We start from the raw sequence: 26904 nt of genomic DNA, 5'->3' as shown, positions 1-26904 counted from the left end.
GAAGAAGTTCACGAAGAGGAGTTTCTACCACACATTCTTCTCCATAATAATGTGCAGAGGTGTTTAATCTATAATGACTTCCAATGTTGTTTCTGGACCTGGTACTTTTATGCCTATTATCAACACTTAGGCCTAGAAGCCTTGTCTAAATTCTGGTAAATCGAAAAATTTAAAGCTGCAACTGATCAACGTTTCTTTTTGATTAGTAGTTTTTTACTGATTACCAATTTTAAGGTGTGAAACTAATGGAAGAATATCGAGTGCAATTTGAAAATTTGGAAGCGCGTAGATTAGATTTGATAAACGCAGAAATGTTATTCGACATCCCTCTAGCCGATTATTCCAATTACCTTCAAGCTAAGACCGATTACGAAGGGATGGAAGTTCTTTATAAGCTTTACAAGTCGCTCAAACACGCCAGAGAGGTAAACAAATACTTTAATCGATGATTTTGTTTTTTTATGCGAGATTCGATACTAGGTGTTTTGGAATCGATTTGAGTTTAAATTTTGTGGATTTTTAGATGTGGGGAAAAACGTTGTGGGCGAATTTGAATCCGCAAGCTTTGGTAGACGGTATCGATGGATTTTTGAAAAGTTTTCGAAAATTGGCTAAAGAAATACGTACACAAGCGATCGGTGTAACATTGGAAAATCAAATGAAACAATTTAAAAACGCCGTACCGTTGATGGTAGCCTTAAAAAATGAAGCTTTAAGAGAAAGACATTGGAAATTGTTGATGGAAAAGACGGGAATTGAATTCGACATGTCTCCGGATCGGTAAAAAAGTTTTTTCGAAATATTTCTATCCCTTACGCTCCTGAAAATGAATTTTTCTATTTATTCAGTTAAGAATTATTATTACTAGCAGCTTTTGAGATAATTGGGAGTCAACATATACCAGATTAAACTCACATTTAATACTTAACTAATATATTTTATATAAAATAATTATTTACAGTGAAATTTAATGAAACAGTTTTGATTGATCATTGTTGAAACACAAATAAACTTTACACTTATCGCACTTTATTCTTGACCGACTATGACAAATTTTTAGACGATACATGTTGTGGTTTTTTTGGTTCCCATGAACTGGCCAATGATTGAAGCCATCAAATCTTTTGTCTTCACAAGGTAGTGGAGTGTATCCAGCTTTCTTAGAACTGTGTTTCGGATCTTCTTCTCCTACATCAGTGCCTTCACTTTCTTTTCTCCTTTTTTTAGTGCCACAAACTAAAAACTCTCCTAAACTCAAACGAAATTTCAAAAAATCCATGATATCTTTGGACTTGTTTATTCTTGGTCTGCAAACCAGACTTCCTTAGCTTTTATTACCTCCTCGTTGGAGTAGGAGAATTTACGACCTTTTAAACTTTTTTTCAGTTGAGGAAAGAGATGATAATCGGACGGAGCCAAATCTGGTGAATAAGGGGAGTGTTCTAGTAATTCAAACTCTAAATCACGAATTTTTTGCATGACATGGGATTTGTGTGCAGTGGCGTTGTCCTGCAAAAACAAAACTCCTTTGGATAGCTTTCCGCATCTTTTCTCTTTAATTTTTTCCCGTAGTAATTCTTAGGTCTTGGAGAACCAGAGTGTCGCCATTCCATCGATTGTTGCTTTATTTCTGGATCGTAGAAATGTATCCAAGTCTCATTCATAGTAACAATTCGATTTAAGACTTCTACATCGAGCACAGATCGATTGCGATGTTTCAATTCTTGCACGCTTTTGGTTAACATTCAAACATATGGGGATCCATTTTGCAGCAATTTTTCTCATGTCCAAATTGAGGTGCTTCAGATATCCGTTCTAGTCCAATTCGACCGCCTGATAAAATCATGTCATGAACTGCATCGATATTTTCGGGTACTGACACAGAAACTGGCCTTCTCGATCGGTCATCATCTTCAATGGCAAATTTACCTCTTTTGAAGCTTGCAGTCCAATTTTCACGGTCGCATACGAAGGACATTGATCACCATTTTCTGGTTTTAAAAAAACTTTCAGTCGTTTGGTTACAAATATCGACTCTGCCCAATTTTAACTACATTCGGGCAGGATATTTCTTCGTATTTTTATCCCACCGCCTCATATTTTGTTCAGGAGCTATTCCAAAGGTCGTAGAAACCATAATAACGGATTTATTATCTTTCCATTTCGTAACACATATTTTTTTTTTGTCACTTCTGACATACTCCTCTGCCCGTCCTCTTTTCATCTCTGAATCTTTTTTTAAAACACATCCTTTTATCATGTTAGACATTAACGTCCCTGTACCTTCTACTTTTAACTCTAATAATTTATCAAGCAAAGGTAATGTTGAAAAGTATGTGTCAAAAAAACTGGGCTCCCTTGTGGTAAAGTTTTTTTTTCTTTTTCTTCTTCAAAGCATTGAGGGAGAACGAAATAACTTTCTACAAGATGGAGATATGTCTGACCGGTCAAATCTCAAATTTGTCTCTTCGATAAGTACTAGAAACTAGCAATAACATGAGTATAGCCAAATGGTCTGTTCAAACGTCGCTAGTACTAGCACAAGCTAGGTATATTAGTGCGAAGTTTCCATTTTACACGTGGCTAGTAGTATTGTTGGAAATTTTAATGCTAGTCAATTGTACATCTCTCTAACATTGTGATCTGATCATTATAACGATCAATGAACAATTTCGTTCTATCCTAAATTATTATAAGTGTCTTTATACTAAGGATCTTACTCAGCAGAAGCTTTTTCGTTTCTCAGTTTTCTTTTTAATTTCTTGTTGTCAATGAGCTGGTTTACCTCGATGAAGATCGCTCTTTCGAAAGTAAATTAATGATGCTTCTTTGCATTTTATTTTGAAATATTTGGATTATTTAGGTGTTGTTTTCGCTGACACATCCTCATAGTTGAATCCCGTAGCTTTCAGGATTTGTTCATATACAAATAATTTATTATAAATTGATAGAGTGGATTGTCTTCGAAGCAACCAATACATTTTCTTGGGTTTTATACCTAGTTATTTTCGTTTCTTTTTTATGTGAGCGGGAATCGCCTCTATGGTCAAAATAGCTGTGTCGTCCGCAAAGGTGGCGATAGATTTCTTAATTGACGGATGTCACTAGCCCAAGAACACTACCTGGTGGTACACCCGCGTTGATTTCCTTCAAGTTTATGTGAGCTTTTTCTTGCTTTATTCTGAAGGCTCGTTCTTTTTTTGCATATTGGTTAGACAAAAGTTTATTCAGTTTGTATTTAAGCTCTTCATGTCAAACTTTGTCAAATGCCTTATCAACGTCTATAAAAACAGAGGAGCAACCGACGACATCTGTTATACTGTGTACTTGGTCTATAGTGGAGTGGTTTGCCTTGTAGCTCAATTGATGTGAAGTTATTAATTTTCTTTGTTCAAGTATAGAGTTAAATATTTTCAGTAGTATTTTTTCTAATAGCTTTGATATTCGTCTGAATGAAGGTACTAGTACTTTCCGTACGGTACAGTGAACCAAGCAAATCAACTCGCAATTTTAAAGACTTTCATGGGTTAGTTTGAAATTATGACAGAAGCTCAAAAATGATGTAAATAACAAACCTGATTTGGTGCCGATGTATGCTTCTATCCCAGGGGTGAATGCCACCCTTACTAGGGCGTGGGAATTTTAAATTTCAAAACAATACCGGGAATTGATAGAGAATTGAATTTTATGAAGAAAATGTGGAATGAAGTTTTTTATTTAGTTCAATAATTTCTGAGTTATTCGCGATTGAAAATTATAAAAAAAACACGTTTTTCAACATTTTTTCAGGAAAGTCTCGAAAATTACACATTTTCTGGAAAAAATTATCCTTATCAAAATTGAGGCTTATAAAAAAACAAAGAAATTAGTCAGTTTAAATTGAATTTTTTAAATAATATTCATCAACTTATGAGTCACTGAAAGCCAATTTTTTCTTTTTCGTAAATTTATAGTTTGAGCTCAAATAACGGAAAAACGATCAATTTTCATAAAAAATTGTGAAAAACATTTTTAAAGTAATTTTTCAGACCTTCAAAATAAACTTTTATTAAACCGTCTAGCATGAAAATTAAGCGAGTTATGATGAAAATAAGTAGAGTAACTCAAATTTGAAAAAAAAATGTCAGTAAATTTGACACCATGTGCGGCAAAATTAAAATTAATCGTACCCCATGTAAAATTATCTTTGTTTAAGCCCTAACAACACGTTCCAAAAGTTTGAATGGTTTGGAACACGTATATTTTGAAAAAAGTTGTTTAATGTGATATTTTTTTTTTTTTTCGATTAATAAAAAACGTTATTTTTTTAAAATATCTCAAAAACTATTGGATCAACCAAAGAATTTTTCTGTAACTAAAATTTAGCTTTTAGTTTACTGAACATTTTGCTTTTTTTTTTAAATCATGTAGCTTAAAAATTAAACGAGATATAAGCGTTTAAAGTATTGATTTCACTGCTAAGGAAGAGTCTATTTTACCCTTTAACATGAAAATTCTCCGAAGAAAAGGGCCTAGAAGGGTTGCAACTCTCATGGTTTTGTAGCTTATGAAATTCCCTACAAAATGATGTATGGATGAATTCAAAAAGCTTTAAAGGAAGTCAAGTTATTATTAAAAAACCGAATACATTTTTCTAGAGATAATGCTGGAAAATCACGAAACGTCAAGTTTTGATCTTTTTGGAGTATTTATTCTTTTATACATGCTTTGTAGGTAGGTAAATATTCGAGGCGGAAGGCTGCGTTTATAATATGCGTTAATTTGGTTATAACTTTCGTTGGTAAATGTTTTAATATGTGAGTCCAATCCAGGTGATTTCTTCGGGTTGATATTTACTTTAATCATTGTGGATACTTCCTTTGGAGTTGTTATAAGTTATTTTCAAACTGTCTTCATTTTGTATTATTTTTTTAAGTCGTTACTTTCCTTTGGTAGCTGTAAAAGTGTGTGCTTAATGTACTGAAAATCTATTTGCACCCCGTTGATTGTTTCTAGGTGGTGGAGTGGTCTATTTAATCTTTTGGTTAGGTTAGATTTGCTTAGGTTAGGTTAGGTTAGGTGGTGGAGAAGTCTCTTTAATCTTTTGGTCGCCTTCTATTGTGAATATTCCGTAGACTTGTCGTTTGTCAATTCGTTCAATTAGTTTTGTTTTTGATATTTTTGATTTTCCTTTTCAGTTGTTGAGTAGCATTATTCAGTCTGGTTTTGTCTTCTGGAGCTCTAGTTTGATCCCACCTGCGTCTCAGGTCTTAGTTCTCTTATTTCGTTTGGGTAGTTATTGCCCTTAGTCAGGTTGGGGGTTCAATTCTATGCACCTTAGATACAGTTGTCTAGTATTTCAACATGTCTAATTCTTCTTTGTTTTTAAAAATGTTTTCCGTTCCTTTAAATCGCATTATTTTGAGACAAATTATGAGAATTTACGTAAAAAGGAACTTTATAGAGACAGATACATACAGAAAATTAGATTAGATTAGATTAGAATTATAAAAATGGATCCCTAACTTCGGTTTGTAATCATCCTCATCCTCTTCCAATCATTCTTTTTCCAGTTTTAATTTATTTTTGTCAATACTTATCACAAATGTTTAAGGGAATTTAGAAAACACCCTGTAGATTTTCAATTTCATTACAAATAACGAAGCTGCGATGGTGTTTTCATCTTAAATGCGACATACTGTATATTCGCGTTTATTTTAGTTTCACTTTGGATAATATGTTCGCGATGGAGCTTCACCGTTACCAAGAAATAGCGGAAGATATAATAAATAACGCCATTAAAGAATTGAGTATAGAAAAGGGCGTAAGGGAAATCGCCGATAATTGGAATTCCATAGTTTTTATTGTACACAAGCACGTTAAAGGATTGGAAGATCGTGGATACATCATAGGTTCTACCGACGAAATTATGCAAGTTCTCGAAGATAACTCGATGAATCTTCAAAGTATGGCCGGCTCTCAATTCGTCGGACCTTTTTTGAGACAAGTGCAGAAATGGGAAAAGGCTTTGGCCAATATTGGCGAAGTTATAGATGAGTGGTTATCGGTACAGAGAAAATGGTTGTACTTAGAAGGCATATTTGTCGGTAATTATATTTTTTTTTGTTAATTCCACAAAAAGTCGAGACTATAACTAATATCCCGTTCTCCTTTAAATTTAATAATTTAGAATTGACTGTATGTAGTTGTTTTCACTCGTAATAATTAAAACTTATTTGTATTTTTCGAAATTTAATTAATTAATGTCTTTAAAGCCGTTTTTGCATTAACTGTTTTAGTAAAATTCAACGAATAAAGTATCATTAGAAAGACAATTTTGTGCCCTTTCAAATAATATATCAGTCGACCCCTCTTTCCATTTAAAATTTTAGGGTTGTTATTCGCCCCCGCTAGGGAGTAAATAATATGTTTAAAATGTGTCCCCATCAAAAGCAAAATCGTCGTGTCCCAGCATTTTTGAATTTATTTACAAAAAGAAAAAGGAAAGCTAAGTGCATATTTTTCGTTGGACCATCCTGTATAGAAATTTGAATTAATTATACGGTGCAGGTAGAAATTATATTCGTAAATAGTCCGAAATAGAAGGAGGAGATTCAATTATCAAAAAACTAAATGAAGTTGTGAAATTATATCTGAATCAGCAACACATAACCTAACTTCTTATTAAATATGTGGTTTAACCGAAAACTATCGATCCTACCCTCGTACTTTCGCGTGAAAGTTACCTAGCAACCTTTGTAGTGCATAGACGTCACCAATAAGTTGTCTCGACGCGATTGGTAGACAACGGCGAGCTTTTATTGTAAATAAATTAATTAATTAAAAAATGTGGTGATGGTCTAGAAACAATTTCTCGTTCTATATCACCAAAAACCAAAAAGGCACTTCAAATTCGGAAAGTGCAGACTATTATGAATATTATTGAGTTTCGATGCAAAGAAATGTTCTTGATTTTTCGACTTTTCTTTAAATCTTTGTCAAAATATTTTGATAAAGACTTAAAGAAAAGTCAAAACGTCAAATTTTATCATCTTTCTTTCAAAAAATTATTAAAAACTAATTTTAAAATAGAAGAAACATAAAATCAATAAAATCAATCAAAAATTTTTGAAAAAACGTAATTTTCAAACATAAGAGACCTAAAATCACTCAAAAATTGTTCAAAAAACTGATTTTAAAACAGAAGAGACCTGAAATCAATCAAAAATTGTTCAAAAAACTAATTTTAAAACAGAAGAGACCTGAAATCACTCAAAAATTGTTCAAAAAACAGAAGAGAACTGAAATCACTCAAAAAACTAATTTTAAAACAGAAGAAGCCTAAAATCAATCAAAAATTGTTTAAAAAACTAATTTTAAAACAGAAGAGACCTATATTCAATCAAAAATTTTTCAAAAAAATGATTTTAAAACAGAAGAGACCTAAAATCACTCAAAAATTGTTCAAAAAACAGAAGAGACCTAAAATCACTCAAAAATTGTTCAAAAAACAGAAGAGACCTGAAATCACTCAAAAAACTGATTTTAAAACAGAAGAGACCTGAAATCAATCAAAAATTGTTCAAAAAACTAATTTTAAAACAGAAGAGACCTGAAATCACTCAAAAATTGTTCAAAAAACAGAAGAGACCTGAAATCACTCAAAAAACTAATTTTAAAACAGAAGAAGCCTAAAATCAATCAAAAATTGTTTATAAAACTAATTTTAAAACAGAAGAGACCTATATTCAATCAAAAATTTTTCAAAAAAATGATTTTAAAACAGAAGAGACCTAAAATCACTCAAAAATTTGTTCAAAAAACTGATTTTAATACATAAGAGACCTAAAATCAATCAAAAATTGTTCAAAAAACTAATTTTAAAACAGAAGAAGCCTAAAATCAATTAAAAATTGTTCAAAAAACTAATTTTAAAACAGAAGAGACCTATATTCAATCAAAAATTGTTCAAAAAACTAATTTTAAAACAGAAGAGACCTATATTCAATAAAAAATTTTTCAAAAGACTGATTTTAAAACATAAGAAACGGGCCTTGGCCACCCTACAGTCCAGAAATAATTTATAGAGAGTCTTTTCCAAATTGACAATATCTTTAAAAATTTCGGTTCAAATTTTAATCGATGAAGGCGCTTTTGAGAAAACTGAACTGCTTCAGGAAATGGTAACATCACTGAGAATGTGTTAGTTATCTGGAAAATTAAATTTTTAGAGATTCTTCCTTTGTTTTTGTGCCATATAACTCGATTTGGAGTTTGGTGACGGTGAATTCTATAATAGAAATCGACTGGGAAAGCAAATATATGAAATTTATCACGTTTAAAAAGATGAAGTTTTCATTTTCTGCGTTAAAAGTTCAAATTTTTCAATTTTTTCCCGTACTAAACACACTAGCTCTACACCAACACTCAAAATTGTACTGACGCTCGTTTCGATAATCAAGTTATCGTCTTCAGAGACTAAACAGTTCAAGAGTGTTCAAAATGAATGTGTGATATTATTATATATTATTTCATTGACTGTAGCAACGTGTTTGGGTATTGTTATTGAGAATGGGAATGCCTTGTGGGTTCTAATTGTCCTTTGGTCAGTTTCACTATAGCCGCTCTTCCACAATTACAAATGTATGCATATCGTAGTCCCTCCTCGATTCCACAGAGCTGACAGCCCGGATGGTGATTACATATTCTTCATTTCTTCACTCTTCTATATCAAAACATCGTCGAGGTTTGATCCCATGACTAGGTTTCATTTCTCAGATACTGAGATACGACTTTCTGTCCACATGGTATCTTCTACATTTGACCCATCTGACAAAAATCTTGGTGGTTCCCTAAAGAATAGTTATTACTTTTTTCCAGCTATTCAGATAAAATCTTCCTTTGATAATCACATACAATATTATCCATAATATTCCCTCCCTTGCTGTGTTTGGTAACTATCATGAATTAACTCTTAATCTGCCCCTAAATACGTATTATCTTCCCCCCATGTCAATCATGTTTACCTTTGTTTAGTTCTTCTTCTGTTCAGGTTTCTTCTGTTAGCGATGTTGACGAAGAGATACTTGAAATATAATTTACAGTTTAATCTCCTTCTAGTGATTTCGAAATTTGATTGCGTTTATTTTATTATACGTTCGTGTGGCTTTTCTGTGTCGTTTTTCCATTTAACCTCATCGATAATCTTTACAGGGGGTGATATTAGGATCCAATTACCAGAGGAAGCTAGGAAGTTTGACGATATCGATAAATCCTTCAGGAAGATAATGAACGAAACGGCCAAAAGACCGAACGTTTTGGAATGTTGCAACACCGCAGGACGATTAGACGAATTTTTGAGTGAGTAAAGTTACGAGGGCGGTTCGATAAATAGGTTAATTATGTAATTTAATATAGGTTTAAGCGATGGTTTGGATCGTTGTCAGAAATCTTTGAACGAATATCTGGATTCGAAAAGGAGAAGATTTCCTAGATTCTATTTCATATCCACCGAGGAATTATTGTCGATATTGGGTAGTAGTGAACATACATGCGTACAAGATCACATGATCAAAATGTTCGATAACATTAAATCTTTAAGGTTTGAATGTTTTCGTTTTTTAAAGAAAATATTTTCCGTAATCGATCGTTTTTTTTTTAGATTTTCTACGGACAGTAGCGATAGGGTGATATCGACGGCTATGGTATCGTCCGAAGGGGAAGTTATGGAGTTTCGAAACGTCGTTTACATCGAAGGTAAAGTCGAGGAATGGATGAACGATATTTTGAAGGAAATGCGTCGGTCCAATAGGTTCATCACGAAGAGCGCCATATTTTATTACGGAAAAATAAGAAGGCCGCGCGCCGAATGGATGCTCGAGTATCAGGGAATGGTGACATTAGCCGGTAGTGAGGTGAGGCTTCCCGGTTTTACTGTCAAGTGTGTCTCGATCTGTGGTTTTAAGGTTTGGTGGACTGCCGAAGTGGAAAACGTTTTCGCGAAATTCCAGAAAGGCAATAAACGAGCCATGAAAGAATATCTCGAACAATTGAATAAACAGTTGGAGGAAATTGTGTTGACCGTCAGGGCGGAATTGTCGCCTAATGATAGAACTAAATTTAGAACGATCGCTATCGTCGAAGTACATTCCAGGTAATTTTTCCATGTATTTATTTAATAATAAGAAGATAATTAGTTAGAATACGCCAATTTTAATGGTACTTGAGCATTTGGAGTCTTAAATTGGACGAAAATAGATTCAGAAGGCTTTCAGAAGTACCTGGTCTGACCTAGAGATGACCGAGCTAGATTCTACTTTGGATGAGGTTGTTCCTTCGTTATAAACTGTAAAAAATTTTAAATTAGGCGAAGATCAGAACATCGTAGTGGTGAATCAAATGAGGAGACGACTACAGAAATGTTGAAGAAAATCTACTAGATGATCGTCGACTGAAAGTTCAGTACATGACTTATTGAAGCTGTGAGCAAGATGGGTGCTCACAATGGAGCAAAAACAAGCTGAAGATGTTTCAAAACATAAAAACAATCACAACAATGGAATGAAAAAGGAGAATCAGTTCCAAAGAAGATTAAGACGGTTCCGTCTGCAGGCAAGGTCATGGCGTCGTTTTTTGGGATAATTTTTGATATTGGGTATCTTAAAAATAGAAAAACTATCAACGGCGATTATTATTGCAACGTTTTAGTGAAGAAATCAAGCAAAATCACCAGTCTGAATTGCTATCGTACCAGTACATCGCATATTGAAGCTATGCGCAAGATGGGTGCTCACAATGGAACAAAAACCGTTTCATGACCATGGATGGAACGTGGATACATCACGAAATAAAATAACAATCAAAACAACGGATTAAAAAGGAAGAAGCGGCTCCAAAGGAGACCGTTCCACCATCTGGTTTATGGTATTGAACTGAGTACTCCAACTGTATGAGAAAAGACCGAAACGACGAAAACCAAAGAAAAAACAAACTGATTTTGCATAGTAAAGACTGTTAATGATTGGAAAAATGTTATTTCAAACGATGAAACACATTTATTTGTAGAATCAACTGCTATTAGACGATATCAAGGTGTATCTTTGAGATGAGACCATTTACAATAGAGGAAAGCGGAAACACCTTTCTAAAAAGACGGAAACATTTAATGGAATATCTCAATATAACTTGAGGATTGTCTATTAACATGGTGATTTACCAGACTTGAAAACAATTGGAAATTTATGGCGTTAATTCAAGAAACTTCTATTTTATATGAAATGCACTACAAATGATAAGAAGTGCGTTTCCAAAATGATGCGCTAAATTAGTGGTTGAGGTCATTTCAGTTAAAGAAAAACATATTTAATACTCTTATACTGACCATTAATAAAAGCTAAGGTGTTAAACAGCAACTGGTTCTATCTCTTTACTATGTTCTCTAAATTATCATAATTTTCGCTCATTTTATAAAGTTTGGGATCGTACAACTCTCATTCTATAGCTCTAATGATAATTATTTTATTGATATCAATAATCTTTTTATGGATGTAGTAATTAAATTATTGTAGATTCCCTTTACTAAATTTTTCACTTCGATTAAGATCTTTAAATAGTGAAGTGTATAGTAGCCCCTTCGTTTTAACACTTCTGTTAATTACGTTTCTGGATATGGGTGATTTGATGGAGTTCCATCTGCAAGCGAGGTCATCTTGAAAAAGGTAAAACTATCTGCAGCGTATTAATTGGAAAGTTTGAGCGAAGAAATCAAGCAAAAATCGAAAATTTGGACATGAGAAAGCTGTGCGCAAGATAGTTGCTGCGTTTGCTTACAATGTAACAAAAACTGCGTCGTGATGATGTTTGATCATGTTTCATAGAAATAAAACCAAAAGAACAATCAAAACAATGAACTTAAAAAGGATAATCGGTCGGCTCCAAAGGTCATTCCATCTGCAGGCAAGGTCTTGGCGTCGGTTTTTTGATAAGCGCGTGGGATAATTTTCATTTATTATCAACGATGAATATTGTGCAACGTTTGAGCGAAGAAATCAAGCCAGAACGGCCGCATTTGGCTAAGAAGCAAGTTTTGTTTCATCAAGACAATACCCAGTTCATATATCCATTATTGCAATGGCCAAAATTAATTGAATTGAAGTTTCAATCGCTACCTCATGCACCCTATTCGCCAGATTTAGCCTCCTCGGATCATATTATCTTCCCAAACTTGAAAAAATGTCTCGGTAATCAAAGATTTGACAAATCTTATTATAAAAAGTATATCGAACTTATTGAACATCGCTGGGGAAAAAGGAGCTGAAAGGAGATTACGTTGAAAAATAAACAGAATTTACGTAATTTTTTTGTTGGGTCAGATACTTCTGGTTCCATCAGAACCCCGATAAGCAGAAGGAAGTGGGTTAATTGACCTTATCCATCTGCACTCGTAAAAGATAAAAAAATCTTCAGCAGGTAAACAAAAATCTACATTAGACTATCTCCAAGTCAGATAAGGGATATTCCCTTCGGTTTTTCGTCCCGTCTAAAGCCGATTTCAAGTTAATATAAGAAACCAAGATGGTGGTACGATGATTACGAAAATCATATTTGTAGAGCTTTGTTCCAAAGACCGATGGCTTCATTATGGTAATAGTTAACACTAATAACGATCAAAAGTCGGCGGCTGTCTGAGAGATATAGGGTGGAGAAACAAAACGATGAGTTCACAGAGCAAGACCAGAATCTATAAAACGTGTGTGAGACCTCAGAAACCAAAGCCGAGACATTAACAAAAAAAATAATAATGAGAACCACAGAGATGAAAATACTGCGAACCATCAAAGGAATCACCCTCAGGGACCTAATAAGGAGTTATGACATAAGAGAAGAATTGGGCGTGCAGGATGTGGTGAGATGGATCAAGGCACGAAAAAGATCCTAAATGGATCACGTAGAAAGAATGACTGAAGGGCAAAGTGGGCTAAGAGGCAGACCTGTAGGCAGACCACCAAGAAGTGGTACGAGAGCTTCAAAGGAAGATCCAGGAAGAGGGTCAAACGTACAGGATTGAACAGGACCTGGTCCTATTGAAAGAGAAAGAACTAATAATGATATTAAAGATGTACTTGAAGAACCTGATTCAGTAGATGACGTCTATTTGTTTTGTGTTTGTTAATACTGTCATAATAAACATCGTACATCATTTTGATGTTAACGGTCTATTCTATTACCTAATGGGTAGATAGTATAAGCAATTTTGTCGGATAGTTCGTTGATGTAGATGGTAAAGAGGGTGAGTAACTAGATGCATCCCTGGGAATTTCAGCGGTGACCTGAAAGCGAAGTTTTTGAGAAAATAACCAAATTAGACGACAAATTTATTTATTTCGAGGATCGGAATGTCGATATATCCAGAACGTATACCCAAGATTCCCAATAATCCAGTTTCTCAGTTATCGGGACTTTTCTATAATAACTGTATATTTTAGAGACATTGTGGAAGGATTTGTAAGAGACAGCGTAACAAGTATAACGGAATTCGAATGGGAAAGCCAATTGAGGTTCTATTGGGTCAACCAATTGGATAATCTTTGGGTAACACAATGCACTGGATCATTCGAATATGGGTGAATACCTACCAAATAAATTTTATTTATGGTATATCTTAATATTAAAATTTTTAGGTACGAATATATGGGATTGAATGGTAGACTAGTGATTACTCCTCTAACGGATAGAATCTATTTAACCATAACGCAAGCGTTGATAATGCATATGGGTGGAGCTCCGGCCGGACCTGCGGGTACTGGTAAAACGGAAACCACTAAAGATCTCGCCAAAGCCATGGCGTTGCTTTGTATAGTGACTAATTGCGGCGAAGGGATGGATTTCAAAGCGATCGGTACTACTTTGGCCGGTTTAGCGCAATGCGGCGCGTGGGGTTGTTTCGACGAGTTCAATAGAATCGATATTTCCGTACTGTCCGTCATATCGACACAATTGCAAACAATCAGAAGCGCATTGATGATGAAATTGGAAAAATTCACTTTCGAAGGTGTCGAAATCGCTTTGGATTCCAAAGTTGGTATATTCATCACAATGAATCCGGGTTATGCCGGTAGAACCGAACTACCCGAATCGGTTAAGGCACTTTTTCGACCGGTCGTATGCATCGTACCCGATTTGGAGATGATTTGTATGATCTCGTTGTTTTCCGATGGATTTCTAGAGTCGAAAATATTGGCTAAGAAGATGACGGTTTTGTACAAACTCGCCAGAGAACAACTATCCAAACAGGTTAGTCGTTATCTCAGTATCAATTTTCTTCTATTTAATCACGTTAATTCACATAGTTTCGGATCGATTTATGGCTATCGGGACGTTTTCACATCGGTTTGTATCGATTTGTGTCTAATTGGACATTTTTACGTCCATTTAAATCGTTTTTTGTGTTTTTAACATCTTCAAATCGATTTGTGGCTTTTTAGACATGTTTACATCGATTTTTATCTATTCGGACATTTTTACATCAGCTTAAATCGATTTGTATCTATTTGGACATTTTTTTATCGATTTTTGCCTATATGGACATTTCCACATCGATTTAGACATTTCCACTTCGATTTGTGTCTGTCTAGACATTTCTACATCGATTCACATCGATATTTTTACATCGATTTGTATCTATTTGGATATTTTTATGTCGATTTGTTTCTATTTGGATATTTTTATGTCGATTTGTTTCTGTTTAGATATTTTTATATCGATTTGTGTCTATTTAGACATTTTTACATCGATTTGTGTCTATTTGGGCATTTTTATATTGATTGGTATCATATGAATATTTCCACATCGATTTTTATCTATATGAACATTTCTACATCAGTTTAAATCAAATTGTATCATATTAAAATTTCCACTTCGATTTGTGTCCATTTAGACATTTTTACATCAATTTTTGTCTATTTGGGCATGTCCATATCGATTTACATCGATTTGTTTCTATTTAGACATTTTTATATCGATTTGTGTCTATATGAACATTTCCACATCGATTTGTGTCTGTTTAGACATTTTTACATCGATTTGTGTCTATTTGGGCATTTTTATATTGATTGGTATCTTATGAATATTTCCACATCGATTTTTATCTATATGAACATTTCTACATCAGTTTAAATCAAATTGTATTTGTTTGGACATTCCCACATCGATTTGTTTCTATTCGGACATTTCCACACCAGTTTGTGTCTATTTGGACATTTTTACATCGATTTGTGTTTGTTTAAACATTTCTATATCGATTTATGTCGATATACATCGACTTATATGACTTTATAGATATTTTTTTCCATGTTCAAAATTTGGAATGAATTTAGCTCGATGCATATAGAAATATGTTTCTATACATCAGTTTGTATCGATTTTTATATAGTTTTGTATCGATTTATGTATATTTTCATCATTTCTCATCCACTTGTGTATCAATATACATCGATTTTTAGCGATTCAAATGATATGTTTTATCAATTTGCATCGATTAAATTTGATTTATGTTGTTTCACATGTTATGCATCGTTTTCTATCCATTTGAATATTGATATACATCCATTCATGTTAATTTACATAATTTTGAATCGATTAGCACGGTTTTACCCCCTATTTGTGAATCGAATAACATCGATTTATATCCATTTACATAGTTTTGCATCCATTAATGGTAATTATAATAGTTTTACACCGATTTTTCTATCGATAGTAATCAATTTATATGTGTGTACATCGTTTTGCGACAATTAGCATGGTTTTAGATCGACTCACATTGATTTATGTTGATTTACATGTATTTGTATAGTTCTGCATCGAATTGCCTATCAATATTCATCCTTTTATGTCAATTTACATTATTTTTAATTAATGAGCATTGGTACACCGATGTTGATTTTGATCAATTTAAATAATGGAAACAATATTGAATTAATATACAAATTGATATGAATTGATGCAATTCGGTATACATTATAAATCGATGTTTATCGATTGACAATTTGATGTGAAACCATCAAAATTGACATGAATCGATAAAAAACTATTTAAATCGATGTGAATCGACATAAATCGATGTGAAACATAAACAGAAACCAATTCAAAACAATTGGTATAGTCATAACTTGTTATGTTTCTAAATATTCCTGATTTTAGATCTCTTCTGTTTCAAAATTTTTTGATAATTTTTTAAAAGAAAGATAAAAATTGACGTTTCGACTTCTTTTAGTCTTCATCAAAATATTTCGAAGTAGAAACGTCAATTTTTATCTTTCTTTTAAAAAATTATCAAAAAATTTTGAAACAGAAGAGATCTAAAATCAGGAATATTTAGAAACATAACAAGTTATGACTATACCAATTGTTTTGAATTGGTTTCTGTTTATGTTTCACATCGATTTATGTCGATTCACATCGATTTAAATAGTTTTTTATCGATTCATGTCAATTTTGATGGTTTCACATCAAATTGTCAATCGATAAACATCGATGTATAATGTATACCGAATTGCATCAATTCATATCAATTTGTATATCAATTGAATATTGTTTCCATTATTTAAATTGATCAAAATCATTTTGTAATTGTTTTCGTAAAGTTAATCATCAATAAACATCTATTTATGATGATTTACATCGTTTTGCATCGATAAATCTGGTTTTAGTGATATCGATTTTCACTTAGTAATCGATTACATTAGTTTTTGAATCGTTTTATATCGATTTAATTACCCTGTATCGATTTAGTTAATTTTATTTATCGAATTATTTATAGTTCCATTACGATTGGGGATTGAGGGCTTTGAATTCTGTTTTGAGAATGGCTGGCGTGTTGAAAAGAGCCTCTCCAGATATAAAAGAAGCTTTAGTACTTATGAGAGCTCTCAGAGACATGAACCATCCGAAATTTGTATACGAAGACGTTCCGCTCTTTTTGGGACTCATCAAGGATCTTTTCCCCGGAATGGATTGTCCTAGAGTCGGTTATCCCGATTTCAATGCTGCAGTAGAACACGTAAGTCGTATTTAGAGCTACTTTCGAGGATTCTCTCATATACGGGGTTTATTAGAGTGTTTGGATTATTGAATAATTCAATCTTTAAGGTACTGAATGAGGACAATTATATTGTACTCCCCTATCAAGTGGACAAGGTGGTTCAGATGTACGAAACTATGATGACTAGACATTCCACTATGTTAGTGGGACCCACCGGTGGAGGAAAATCTGTGGTAATAAACGCCCTAGCCAAAGCTCAAACCTATATGGGTCTGGTAACAAAAATACACACTTTGAACCCGAAGGCGTGTTCGGTTATTGAACTATACGGAATTTTAGATCCAGTAACAAGAGATTGGACCGACGGTTTACTATCGTGCATCTTCAGAGAAATGAATAGACCTACGGAGAAGCAAGAAAGAAGATACATATTATTCGACGGAGACGTGGATGCTCTTTGGATAGAAAACATGAATTCCGTAATGGACGATAACAAATTATTGACTTTAGCTAATGGTGAACGAATTCGTTTACAAACTCCCGTCTGCGCGCTGCTTTTCGAAGTCGGTGATCTTCAGTACGCCTCCCCCGCAACTGTATCCAGAGCCGGAATGGTGTACGTGGATCCGAAAAATCTCGGTTACCAACCCTATTGGGATAAATGGTTAAAAACGCGCAGTTGGGCCGCAGAAAGGGAAGCATTACAAGAGTTGTATCTTAAATTCATACCGGATTTGTTATCGTATGTTTTGGAAGGGGTTTTGGGTACCAGACAGGTGAGATAATTCGATTTTAACGTTGTCTAAGATGTATTAGAAATATTTATATCGTAGGTTGATCCACTCAAAACTGTTATCCCTCAAACTGGCTTGAATATGATCACACAATTGTGTTTTATGATTGATTCTATATATCCGCAAAAAATGGAAGATATTCCAACTGATCCTGATGCGGTAAGATATACTATATTCAAATAATACGTGGTGTGCTCCATTAGATCTTAACCTAACATCATAAAGTCACTTTTCAAAACCGTTTGACTAAAGCTTCTGTTCTTCGGGGCCAGATCAGGGCTATGCGGTGGCTATTCGATCTCTGTAAAGTCACATTCGTGTACAGTACAGTACAGTAGTCGAAGTATGTGTGCGAAGAAGTGTGGATGGGACAGGAGATCAAGAAGCGGTTTTTCTCGATAATTTTTTGATGCAATTGCTTTAGTAGGTCGAAGTCATATGACGGTTGGCTTTAATTTCTTGAAGACAATCAAAATATTGTAGCCGTCACTTTTTTGGTGCTTTTCGTGACTTTTGGCCATTCTATGGAATCTCTTTTGTATGTCGGATCATAGTAGAAGACCATAGCTGCGTCACTGGTTACAATTGATCGAATTACGTATTTTATTCGACGCTGTTTTTGTCATTCTCATGTAGGAACCTTAGAACACTTGTTTTGGAAATGCCGCTCTATGCTGTGTTTTTTTTTTATTTTGGGAGTCGGCCATTTTGAACAATTTCTTCTACTAATATAATGTTCACCTTCTAATTATTTTCGTCACAAGATTAGACCAATTTTTAAATGTTGACACAAATCACCTTCAGCAGCTTCCACTCTGTTTTTTATTTATGTTGGTATTAATGTTGGTATAAATTAGTCAAAAATTTGGTTGTATATATGTCTTTCTAGGATTTTTGATACCACCAGCAACGGGCTTATTGGTCTTGAGTTGTTAGTTTCTTTTGGATGTTTATTTTTAGAGAAAGGAATTGGAAAAGCTTTCCCAAACACCAGGAGATGCTTAACGTAGCCCGAAGTGTTCGAAAGAACGGTTAATGGTGTCTTGGCTAGTTCATATTTACATTCAAAATGTACTGTGCACATGCCCTCTTGATATATTAGTAGCAGTGCCTCAACTGAAGTTAAAACTTACTACTTATGGTTGGTGGTATTAAAAATTGCAACCCTCTCCACTTTTTTGGCATATCAAAATAAAAAAAGTAGTAATTTTATAAATATTTAGATAGTTTCTTTATGCAGGAGGCTGACGTCGATCTCCTTCAAGCCCTATTTGTCACATGCATCTACAATTCCGTCGGAGCGTCTTTGGTGGATGCTTCCAGAATCGAATTTGACGAATATATGAAATCGCAGGTGTCGCTTTTGGTATTTGACGATACTCCAGAAAATATGTGCGACCTAAGGTAAAGAATATTGATGGATAAGACATTTTTAGTTTTAGAATAGCGCAGATTCTGCGGTTTTAACCTGAACGCTCGAGTCGTCTATTTAACATGTATAAAACATGTTAAGTTTTGATGAATTTGCCGACCAATATTTCAAGTCATGACTCCATTAAAAGAAACAGTGGATGTGGAATTGCTTGCTTTGATGATAATTATTATTTCGTCATATTTTAGACACACACCGACCACTTTTCCATCTTATTACGATTATTTTTTGGACCTCAAACAAAAGAAGTGGGTGGCGTGGGATTGGTTGGTATCACCTTACGTTCACGATAGAGAAAAGAGATTTTCCGAAATTCTCGTTCCGACAGTAGATACCGTACGAGTAACTTATCTTTTAGAATTGATGAATAAAATACGAAGACCTATCGTACTCATAGGAGAAACCGGCACTTCGAAAACTGCAATCATCCAGGATTTCCTGAGGTTCGTATTTGAAAAAAAAATAAAAAATAAAAAATTATGACACGTATCGTGAAATGACTATAAGGTTTAGACAACGTTGTCAGACTTAAAAAGAAAGTAAGAAATTAGAGGAAATCTAATATAACGTGTTAATCTAACCAACAATTATATCATTTAAAATATCATTCTTTTCACTGGTTTTTAATATTTCAAGAAATAAAATGACAGCCACAATATTTTGATAAATTTGAGAGTAATATTTTTTCTTTGATTACTTCCTTGCCGATGACAATGCCGAATGTATTTATTTCATTTTAAAACATTTTTTTGTGTTATTACAAAGTCTGGTCCTATTCCATTTTGTACCATCACGAGTAGACAACATGGCGTACTTTTGTTTACGTCTAGTATGTCTTAGGAATGAATAGACTTCAAATTTTTGTTTGACGTGACGTGATAAAAATCTATGTATAGATTTATAAAGGTTTAAACTAATTTGCATATCGATATACCACGATGTATGTCTATTTAAGACGATTTATTGAGGTTTACATATTTAGATGACGATGTGTCTCAATTTATACCGTTTCGCAACGATCATCATATCCTTACATTGATTTTCATATCGATTTATGATTACTTACAATGTTTCCGAGCGATCATGGCAGTGTCATATCGATTAATGTTGATTAACATTGACATTTGTCACTTTAGATATTCTTGTATCGATTTTCATCCATTTACATTATTCTACACTAATTTATGTATCGATATACATCGAATTATCTAGATTTACACGGTTCGCCAAAGATCATTATAGTCATAGTCATATTTACGATTGTCTTATTGATCTAAGATGATTTATCATGTTTTAAATCGATCATTACGTCAATTTATATCGATACGGATATCGATTGACATTGACATTTGTCACTTCTTACATCGATTTATATCTATTTGCATTAATTTACACCAATTTATATATCGATATACATCGATTTATCTAAATTCACACGGTTTAGCAACGATTGGTATAGATTTACTATTGTCATATTGATCTCTGATTATTTATCTTGTTTTAAATCGATCATCGTGGCTTAACGTCAATTTATATCGATATGGATATCGATTTACGTTGGAATTTGTCACATTAGATACTCTTGCCTCGATTTACATCCATTTGCATTATTTTACACCAATTTATGTATCGATATACATCGATTTATCTAAATTTACACAGTTTAGCAACGATTGGTATAGATTTTCAATTGTCATATTGATCTCTGATGATTTATCATATTTAATATCGATCATCGTGGTTTAACATCAATTTATATCGATATGGATATCGATTTACGTTGGAATTTGTCACATTAGATATTCTTGCATCGATTTACATCCATTTGCATTATTTTACACCAATTTATGTATCGATATACATCGATTTATCTAAATTTACACAGTTTAGCAACGATTGGTATAGATTTTCAATTGTCATATTGATCTCTGATGATTTATCATATTTAATATCGATCATCGTGGTTTAACATCAATTTATATCGATATGGATATCGATTTACGTTGGAATTTGTCACATTAGATATTCTTGCATCGATTCACATCTATTTGCATTATCTCACACCAATTTATATCGATATACATCGATTTATCCAAATTAACATGGTTTAGCAATGATTGGTATAGATTTACAATTTTCATATTGATCTTTGATGATTTATCATATTTTAAATCGATCATTGAGGTTTAATATCAATTTTAATCGATATAGATATCGATTTATGTTCTGCAATCATCAATATATCAACAGTTTTACATATATCATAATTTCGTATCGATTTCTATGATTTCACACTGATTTGATGATAAAAAACAACGCTCGGAAATATATTAGAGTTAGTACACTTTACACTTCGGCATTTAATTTTGTCACATTTATATCGCGTCGTTGTGCAAGTTCACCCAATTATTATTATTTTGATCGGAACTACCAAATGATTTCAAACGGGATATTAAACGCGCGCGCTCTGCCCTCAATCTCAAAAATGATTCACCGTATGAAAAAAATGTTTGAAACAAAAGTTGTAGAAAATTTAATGCTCTACAATATTGATAACATATACAAAAAGCGTAAAACCCATAGAAAACGAGTTATTTGCAAAAAATGTGCTAGAAATCGATTTTTTTTTACTTTTGACCCCCGATTTTTGAAGTTGCCTCCATAGAATTATATTGAGAGGAGTTTTAATTGGTCAAATGAACAAGTTTGGACCACTTTATATTTGGGTATCTCGATTTTTCGAAATTCTTGTCTAAATCTACCCAAAATTACTGGACTATTTAACTTTAACTGGAAACTGTTGGACATGAGCTCGTATATAACTTCTTTTTCCAGAAATTTGGATACCGAAATATTTATTCTGTTGAACATAAATTTTTCCTCGAGAACATCGTCGATGGATGTGCAATTAAATTTGGAATCGTCGGTGGAGAAACGTACCAAAGAAATTTACGGTCCTCCTATGGGGAAAAAATTGATATGTTTCATAGACGATATGAATATGCCTCAAGTAGATGAATACGGTACTCAACAACCGATCGCTTTGCTCAAATTGCTGTTCGAAAAAGGAGGTTTCTACGATAGGGGTAAGTGGGGCAACTAAGGAAAAACATTTGTGAAAATGACAAAAAAATCGACTCTATGGTTGATTCCACACATTGTCAATCACTTTTTGAGAAATACTTAGATTTAAACACTTCACACACTAAGATATTTCTAACGATGGCTGCAATAATGCGATGGTAGCATTTTTACATTATATTTTCAAAGTTCAGTAAACTGCGTATCATCATAGAATATATCTTCAGAGATGGAGGTTTGGAACTGTTATCGTCGAAAAAAACTCGGAACGGTTCTAATAGAGGAAGCGCAAACATACTTATGATAAAAATAACAATCGCGACGATAAAGATCTTCACGAGAAAAAGACCCCCAGAATGTCCCACAGAAGAGGAGACTTCGTACGAACAACGGGGAGCGAATTACGACAAGGTGTAGAGGAATGTCTTGCTTCGCAACCAAACGTGAACGTCTAGAGGTGGATCCTTAACAAGACGGGCTTTACCACGTGCGCGTTTGTGGATAAAACACCTGTAAGAATAAATATTGAAGAGATATAAGAAAAAACGGATGTACCAGTGCTATAAGCTATATAGCTTTCTAATAACGCCTCCGTGACGTGTTAGGCGATTGTTAAGATAGTTAATACATAAAAATATTCTTTATATATAAGAAAAATCCAGAAGAAACGCATCTTTAATATCTAGATTGTCGTACAAGACCCGAGTCTAATCTCCAGTCTTAGAGAAACAGCTTTCTTCATTAACTTCTCTTTCCTGTATTGAATCGAGCCTCTTCAGGGCTCTAGCTGTACAAGCAGTACTTCAAATTTGGACAAATCAAGATCTTGGGGAGTATTAGAAGCTGTTGCTTTCGGTCTTAAAGAGGACGCCAAGTTTCTGTGAAGCTACCTCAGCGCAACCCCCAACAGGCGAATTTGCGATGATAGTGATAGTTTATGTCAAGATAGGACCAAATCCGGAGCTGCAGCGTAAATATTTTTTGTCAAAAAAACAGTTTGGGTTTTTACTGCATTAAACTCAATCAGATAGCTTTCAGAATGTTTAAAGATCTTTCTTCATGGTTGTGATCTGTTGCCGTCTACGGATTTGGATTTGGAGTTCATTGGGCCGGCTGATTTAAACGTCACCAATGTCCTATCGTTAGCGAAGTTATAGTTCAATCTTTTTGAGTAGGTCATTGATGTACAGGAGACAGAGGGTATGTGAAAAGCCTTCAATATGTCCAGAGATCATTTCTCGTGAAGGGTTGTTATACAACCTTGACGTTGGTGACATAAGTCATGAGATATATATATATATATATATATATATATATATATATATATATATATATATATATATATATAAGAAAAATCCAGAAGAAACGCATCTTTGGTATCTAGATTGTCGTACAAGAACCGAGTCTGATCTCCAGTCTTAGAGAAACAGCTTTCTTCGTTAATTGCTCTTTCTTGTATTTAATCGAGCCTCTTCAAGGCTCTAGCTGTACAAGCAGTACTCCAAATATGGACAATTCAAAGTCATGGGGAGTATTAGAATCTGTTGCTGAGTATACAGTTTTTTGGTCTTTAAGAGGACGCCAAGTTTCTGTGAAGCTACCTCAGCGCAACCCCCAGCAGGCTAATTTACGATGATGGTGACGAAATCCAGAGCTGAAGCGCAATTATTTTTTGTTAAAACAACAGCCTGGGTATTAACTGCGTTAAACTCAATCAGAAGCCTTCAACATGTCCAGAGATTCCTTGACGCTGGTGACATAGGCCATGAGATTCTTAAGTTGATTTATGTTTACGAAAGCCTTGATGGCCGCTGATGATGTCCTGGACTTAATATTTGCTGATTAACTATTTTCTCTATGACCTTGGCAAACGACGGCAATCGGAGAGTAGTTGTTGTGAACTGTCTTTTCCTCTTTTATTTTTGAAACGGGTTGGGCAAGTTCCAAATCTACAGATACATCTTTTGTATGATAAGGAAAAGAATGATTTTGCAAAGCGGATTTGTTGTCTCATCTGGAATTCCCTCGGGGCCAGCAACTTTATTGATGTTCAAGGCTTCGAGATGTTTCGTTATATTGGAATTGATAAACCAACTCCAGGTAGTTTAGGTAATAATTTCACCTGCGAATGGTGGAAAAACAGATTTTACACGTGTTGGATTCGCAATTTGTTGCATTCCATTTATAATTTGTATGATATTTTAGGAAAAGATTTGAATTGGAAGATTTTGAAAGACATTTCGTACTTCGCCGCTATGGGAGTAGCCGGCGGCGGTAGAAACGAAGTAGATCCGCGTTTCATGTCCATGTTTACTGTTGTTAATTTGGTTTTTCCAACAACTTCGACACTACATCGCATATACACTAATATCTTGAGCGGGCATTTATCTATATTCGAAGAACCCGTACAAATAGCACCAATTCTGATGACCATCACTTTGAATTTGTACAATATTTGCGTGAACCAGCTCCCACCGACTCCCAGCAAATTCCACTACATTTTCAACATGAGAGATTTGTCTAGAATCACCGCAGGTATTATAATAAATATAAAATAAAACGAAATATTTTTTTGAAAAAAATTTCCATTCAGGTATGTGTAAAAGCGTACCGAAATTGTACACCAAAGTACCTTTTATTGTGAGGTTATGGAGAAACGAGTTTATTAGAGTCATATGCGATAGACTGATCAATCAAGAAGATCGAAACTTCATGGCAAGAAATATTTTTATCGAATTGGATAAAGCGTTCCCGAAAAAGGAAGCTGTTATTAAAGAAACTTTGAAAAATATAGATGACGACGATTTTGTTTTCGAACCTATCGAAGAAACGACCGCAGAAGAAGATGAGGTAAGGACACTTTAATGCTGGTAATCTTCATTTTGTCAGAAGCAATTCCAAAGAGTTTAGAAGATGTTCTATTGAAAGAAGCTCCGAGATTCTTAAATCTTCTTCCTGGCTAATTTTTCGTTGCAATTTAACGTTAATCATAACTTCTCGTTTTTTTTTTCCATTCATTAAGGTCTTTTTTTGTCACCCCGATGTTCCAAATGTAAAAAAAACTAGTTTTTCATTTATTACAATCATTATTTTTACCTTGTTTTATAATATTTTCAACTGTATTTTGGGGAAATTGAATTATATATAACTAAACGAACGTCACTCGTATATGCGTTTTCAGGAAGACAAAATCGACGTGACGGAATACGCTATGCGCGATCCGATATTATTCGGAGATTACAGAAACGCTTCCAACGAAACCGAACCTCGTCTCTACGAAGATCTACTCGATTACGAAGCTATTTATTCGCTATTTCAAGAATTGATCGAACTCTATAACGAACGAAAAGAAAAATTGAATATAGTGCTGTTCAACGACGCTCTAGAACATCTGACTAGAATCCACAGAGGTTTGCGCTTAGAACGAGGTCACATGATGTTGGTGGGAGTGGGAGGTTCCGGTAAACGAAGTTTCACGAACTTGGCAGCATTCACTGCTGGTTGCGAAATGTTCGAAATCACATTATGCAGAGGTAATGATCACTGATGTTTCTGTATTAATTTACAGTTGGACACTTTCCCTCCATATGAAATAGTTTTTATTATCCTTGAGGTTTCATTAGAATATCGTTTTAGAGCGATTTAAGTCGTAGGAATTCTTGAGGATTAAAATATAACATCTTCGATTTTACCAATGATTGTTTGACGATATTGGTGACTGAAAGAGTTTGAGCATTGTAGTAAACAAAAACTGATTTCTAAAAACATGTTTTGTCAAAATTTTCCGATATTTTTCATTATGAAAACCATCTTGAGAAAAATTAGAAGCATTTTCTGATTCCGTATCGCTCAAAATTTTTTGTTAGCTTTAAATATTTGAAAAATTTTGATATCTAAGTTATTCGTGAACGGATTTTGATGTTTTTTAATTTAAAAAACTTGTAAACAATGAAAAAAAAATCATTTTTCGTTACCATTTTGATCAAAAATGAATTGTAGCCCGTACTACTAGGATAAATATTTCCGAAAGTGAAATTTCTGAGGAATTTCTGACTGAAAAAGATTGAGCATCGTCGTAAACAAAAAATGATTTCTAAAATCATAGTTTGTCAAAATTTTCCGATGTTTTTCATTATAAAAACAATCTTGAGAAAAATTAGAAGCATTTTCTGATTCCGTATCGCTCAAAATTTTTTGTTAGCTTTAAATATTTGGAAAATTTTGATATCTAAGTTATTCGTGAACGGATTTTGATGTTTTTTAATTTAAAAAACTTGTAAACAATGAAAAAAAAATCATTTTTCGTTACCATTTTGATCAAAAATGAATTGTAGCCCGTACTACTAGGATAAATATTTCCGAAAGTGAAATTTCTGAGGAATTTCTGACTGAAAAAGATTGCGCATCGTCGTAAACAAAAAATGATTTCTAAAAACATGTTTTGTCAAAATTTTCCGATATTTTTCATTATGAAAACCATCTTGAGAAAAATTAGAAGCATTTTCTGATTCCGTCTCGCTCAAAATTTTTCTTTAGCTTTAAATATTTGAAAAATTTTGATATCTAAGTTATTCGTGAAC

At 33.7% G+C, this 26904-nt stretch overlaps 1 protein-coding gene across 1 annotated transcript in view; it reads left to right on the top strand.

The window, feature by feature from the left end:
• The window catches only part of LOC130452353 (dynein axonemal heavy chain 10), a 67993-nt gene that overhangs the window by 18157 nt on the left and 22932 nt on the right, over nucleotides 1–26904 (top strand). The window contains exons 21-38 of the mRNA XM_056791560.1: nucleotides 235–425; nucleotides 524–780; nucleotides 5701–6086; nucleotides 9193–9339; nucleotides 9397–9580; nucleotides 9641–9893; nucleotides 9945–10132; nucleotides 13464–13601; nucleotides 13659–14271; nucleotides 16796–17035; nucleotides 17125–17793; nucleotides 17851–17970; nucleotides 19052–19215; nucleotides 19432–19686; nucleotides 22079–22329; nucleotides 24530–24859; nucleotides 24918–25174; nucleotides 25506–25857. Of these exons, the coding sequence (XP_056647538.1) occupies nucleotides 235–425; nucleotides 524–780; nucleotides 5701–6086; nucleotides 9193–9339; nucleotides 9397–9580; nucleotides 9641–9893; nucleotides 9945–10132; nucleotides 13464–13601; nucleotides 13659–14271; nucleotides 16796–17035; nucleotides 17125–17793; nucleotides 17851–17970; nucleotides 19052–19215; nucleotides 19432–19686; nucleotides 22079–22329; nucleotides 24530–24859; nucleotides 24918–25174; nucleotides 25506–25857 (4995 nt within the window). The remainder of the gene's footprint in view (nucleotides 1–234; nucleotides 426–523; nucleotides 781–5700; nucleotides 6087–9192; nucleotides 9340–9396; nucleotides 9581–9640; nucleotides 9894–9944; nucleotides 10133–13463; nucleotides 13602–13658; nucleotides 14272–16795; nucleotides 17036–17124; nucleotides 17794–17850; nucleotides 17971–19051; nucleotides 19216–19431; nucleotides 19687–22078; nucleotides 22330–24529; nucleotides 24860–24917; nucleotides 25175–25505; nucleotides 25858–26904) is intronic.

Source organism: Diorhabda sublineata, chromosome 1 (assembly GCF_026230105.1).
Source record: "Diorhabda sublineata isolate icDioSubl1.1 chromosome 1, icDioSubl1.1, whole genome shotgun sequence".
NCBI lineage: Eukaryota > Metazoa > Arthropoda > Insecta > Coleoptera > Chrysomelidae > Diorhabda > Diorhabda sublineata.
The sequence above is the reverse complement of the archived record's forward strand: the minus strand, read 5'-3'. Positions and strand labels throughout refer to the sequence as shown.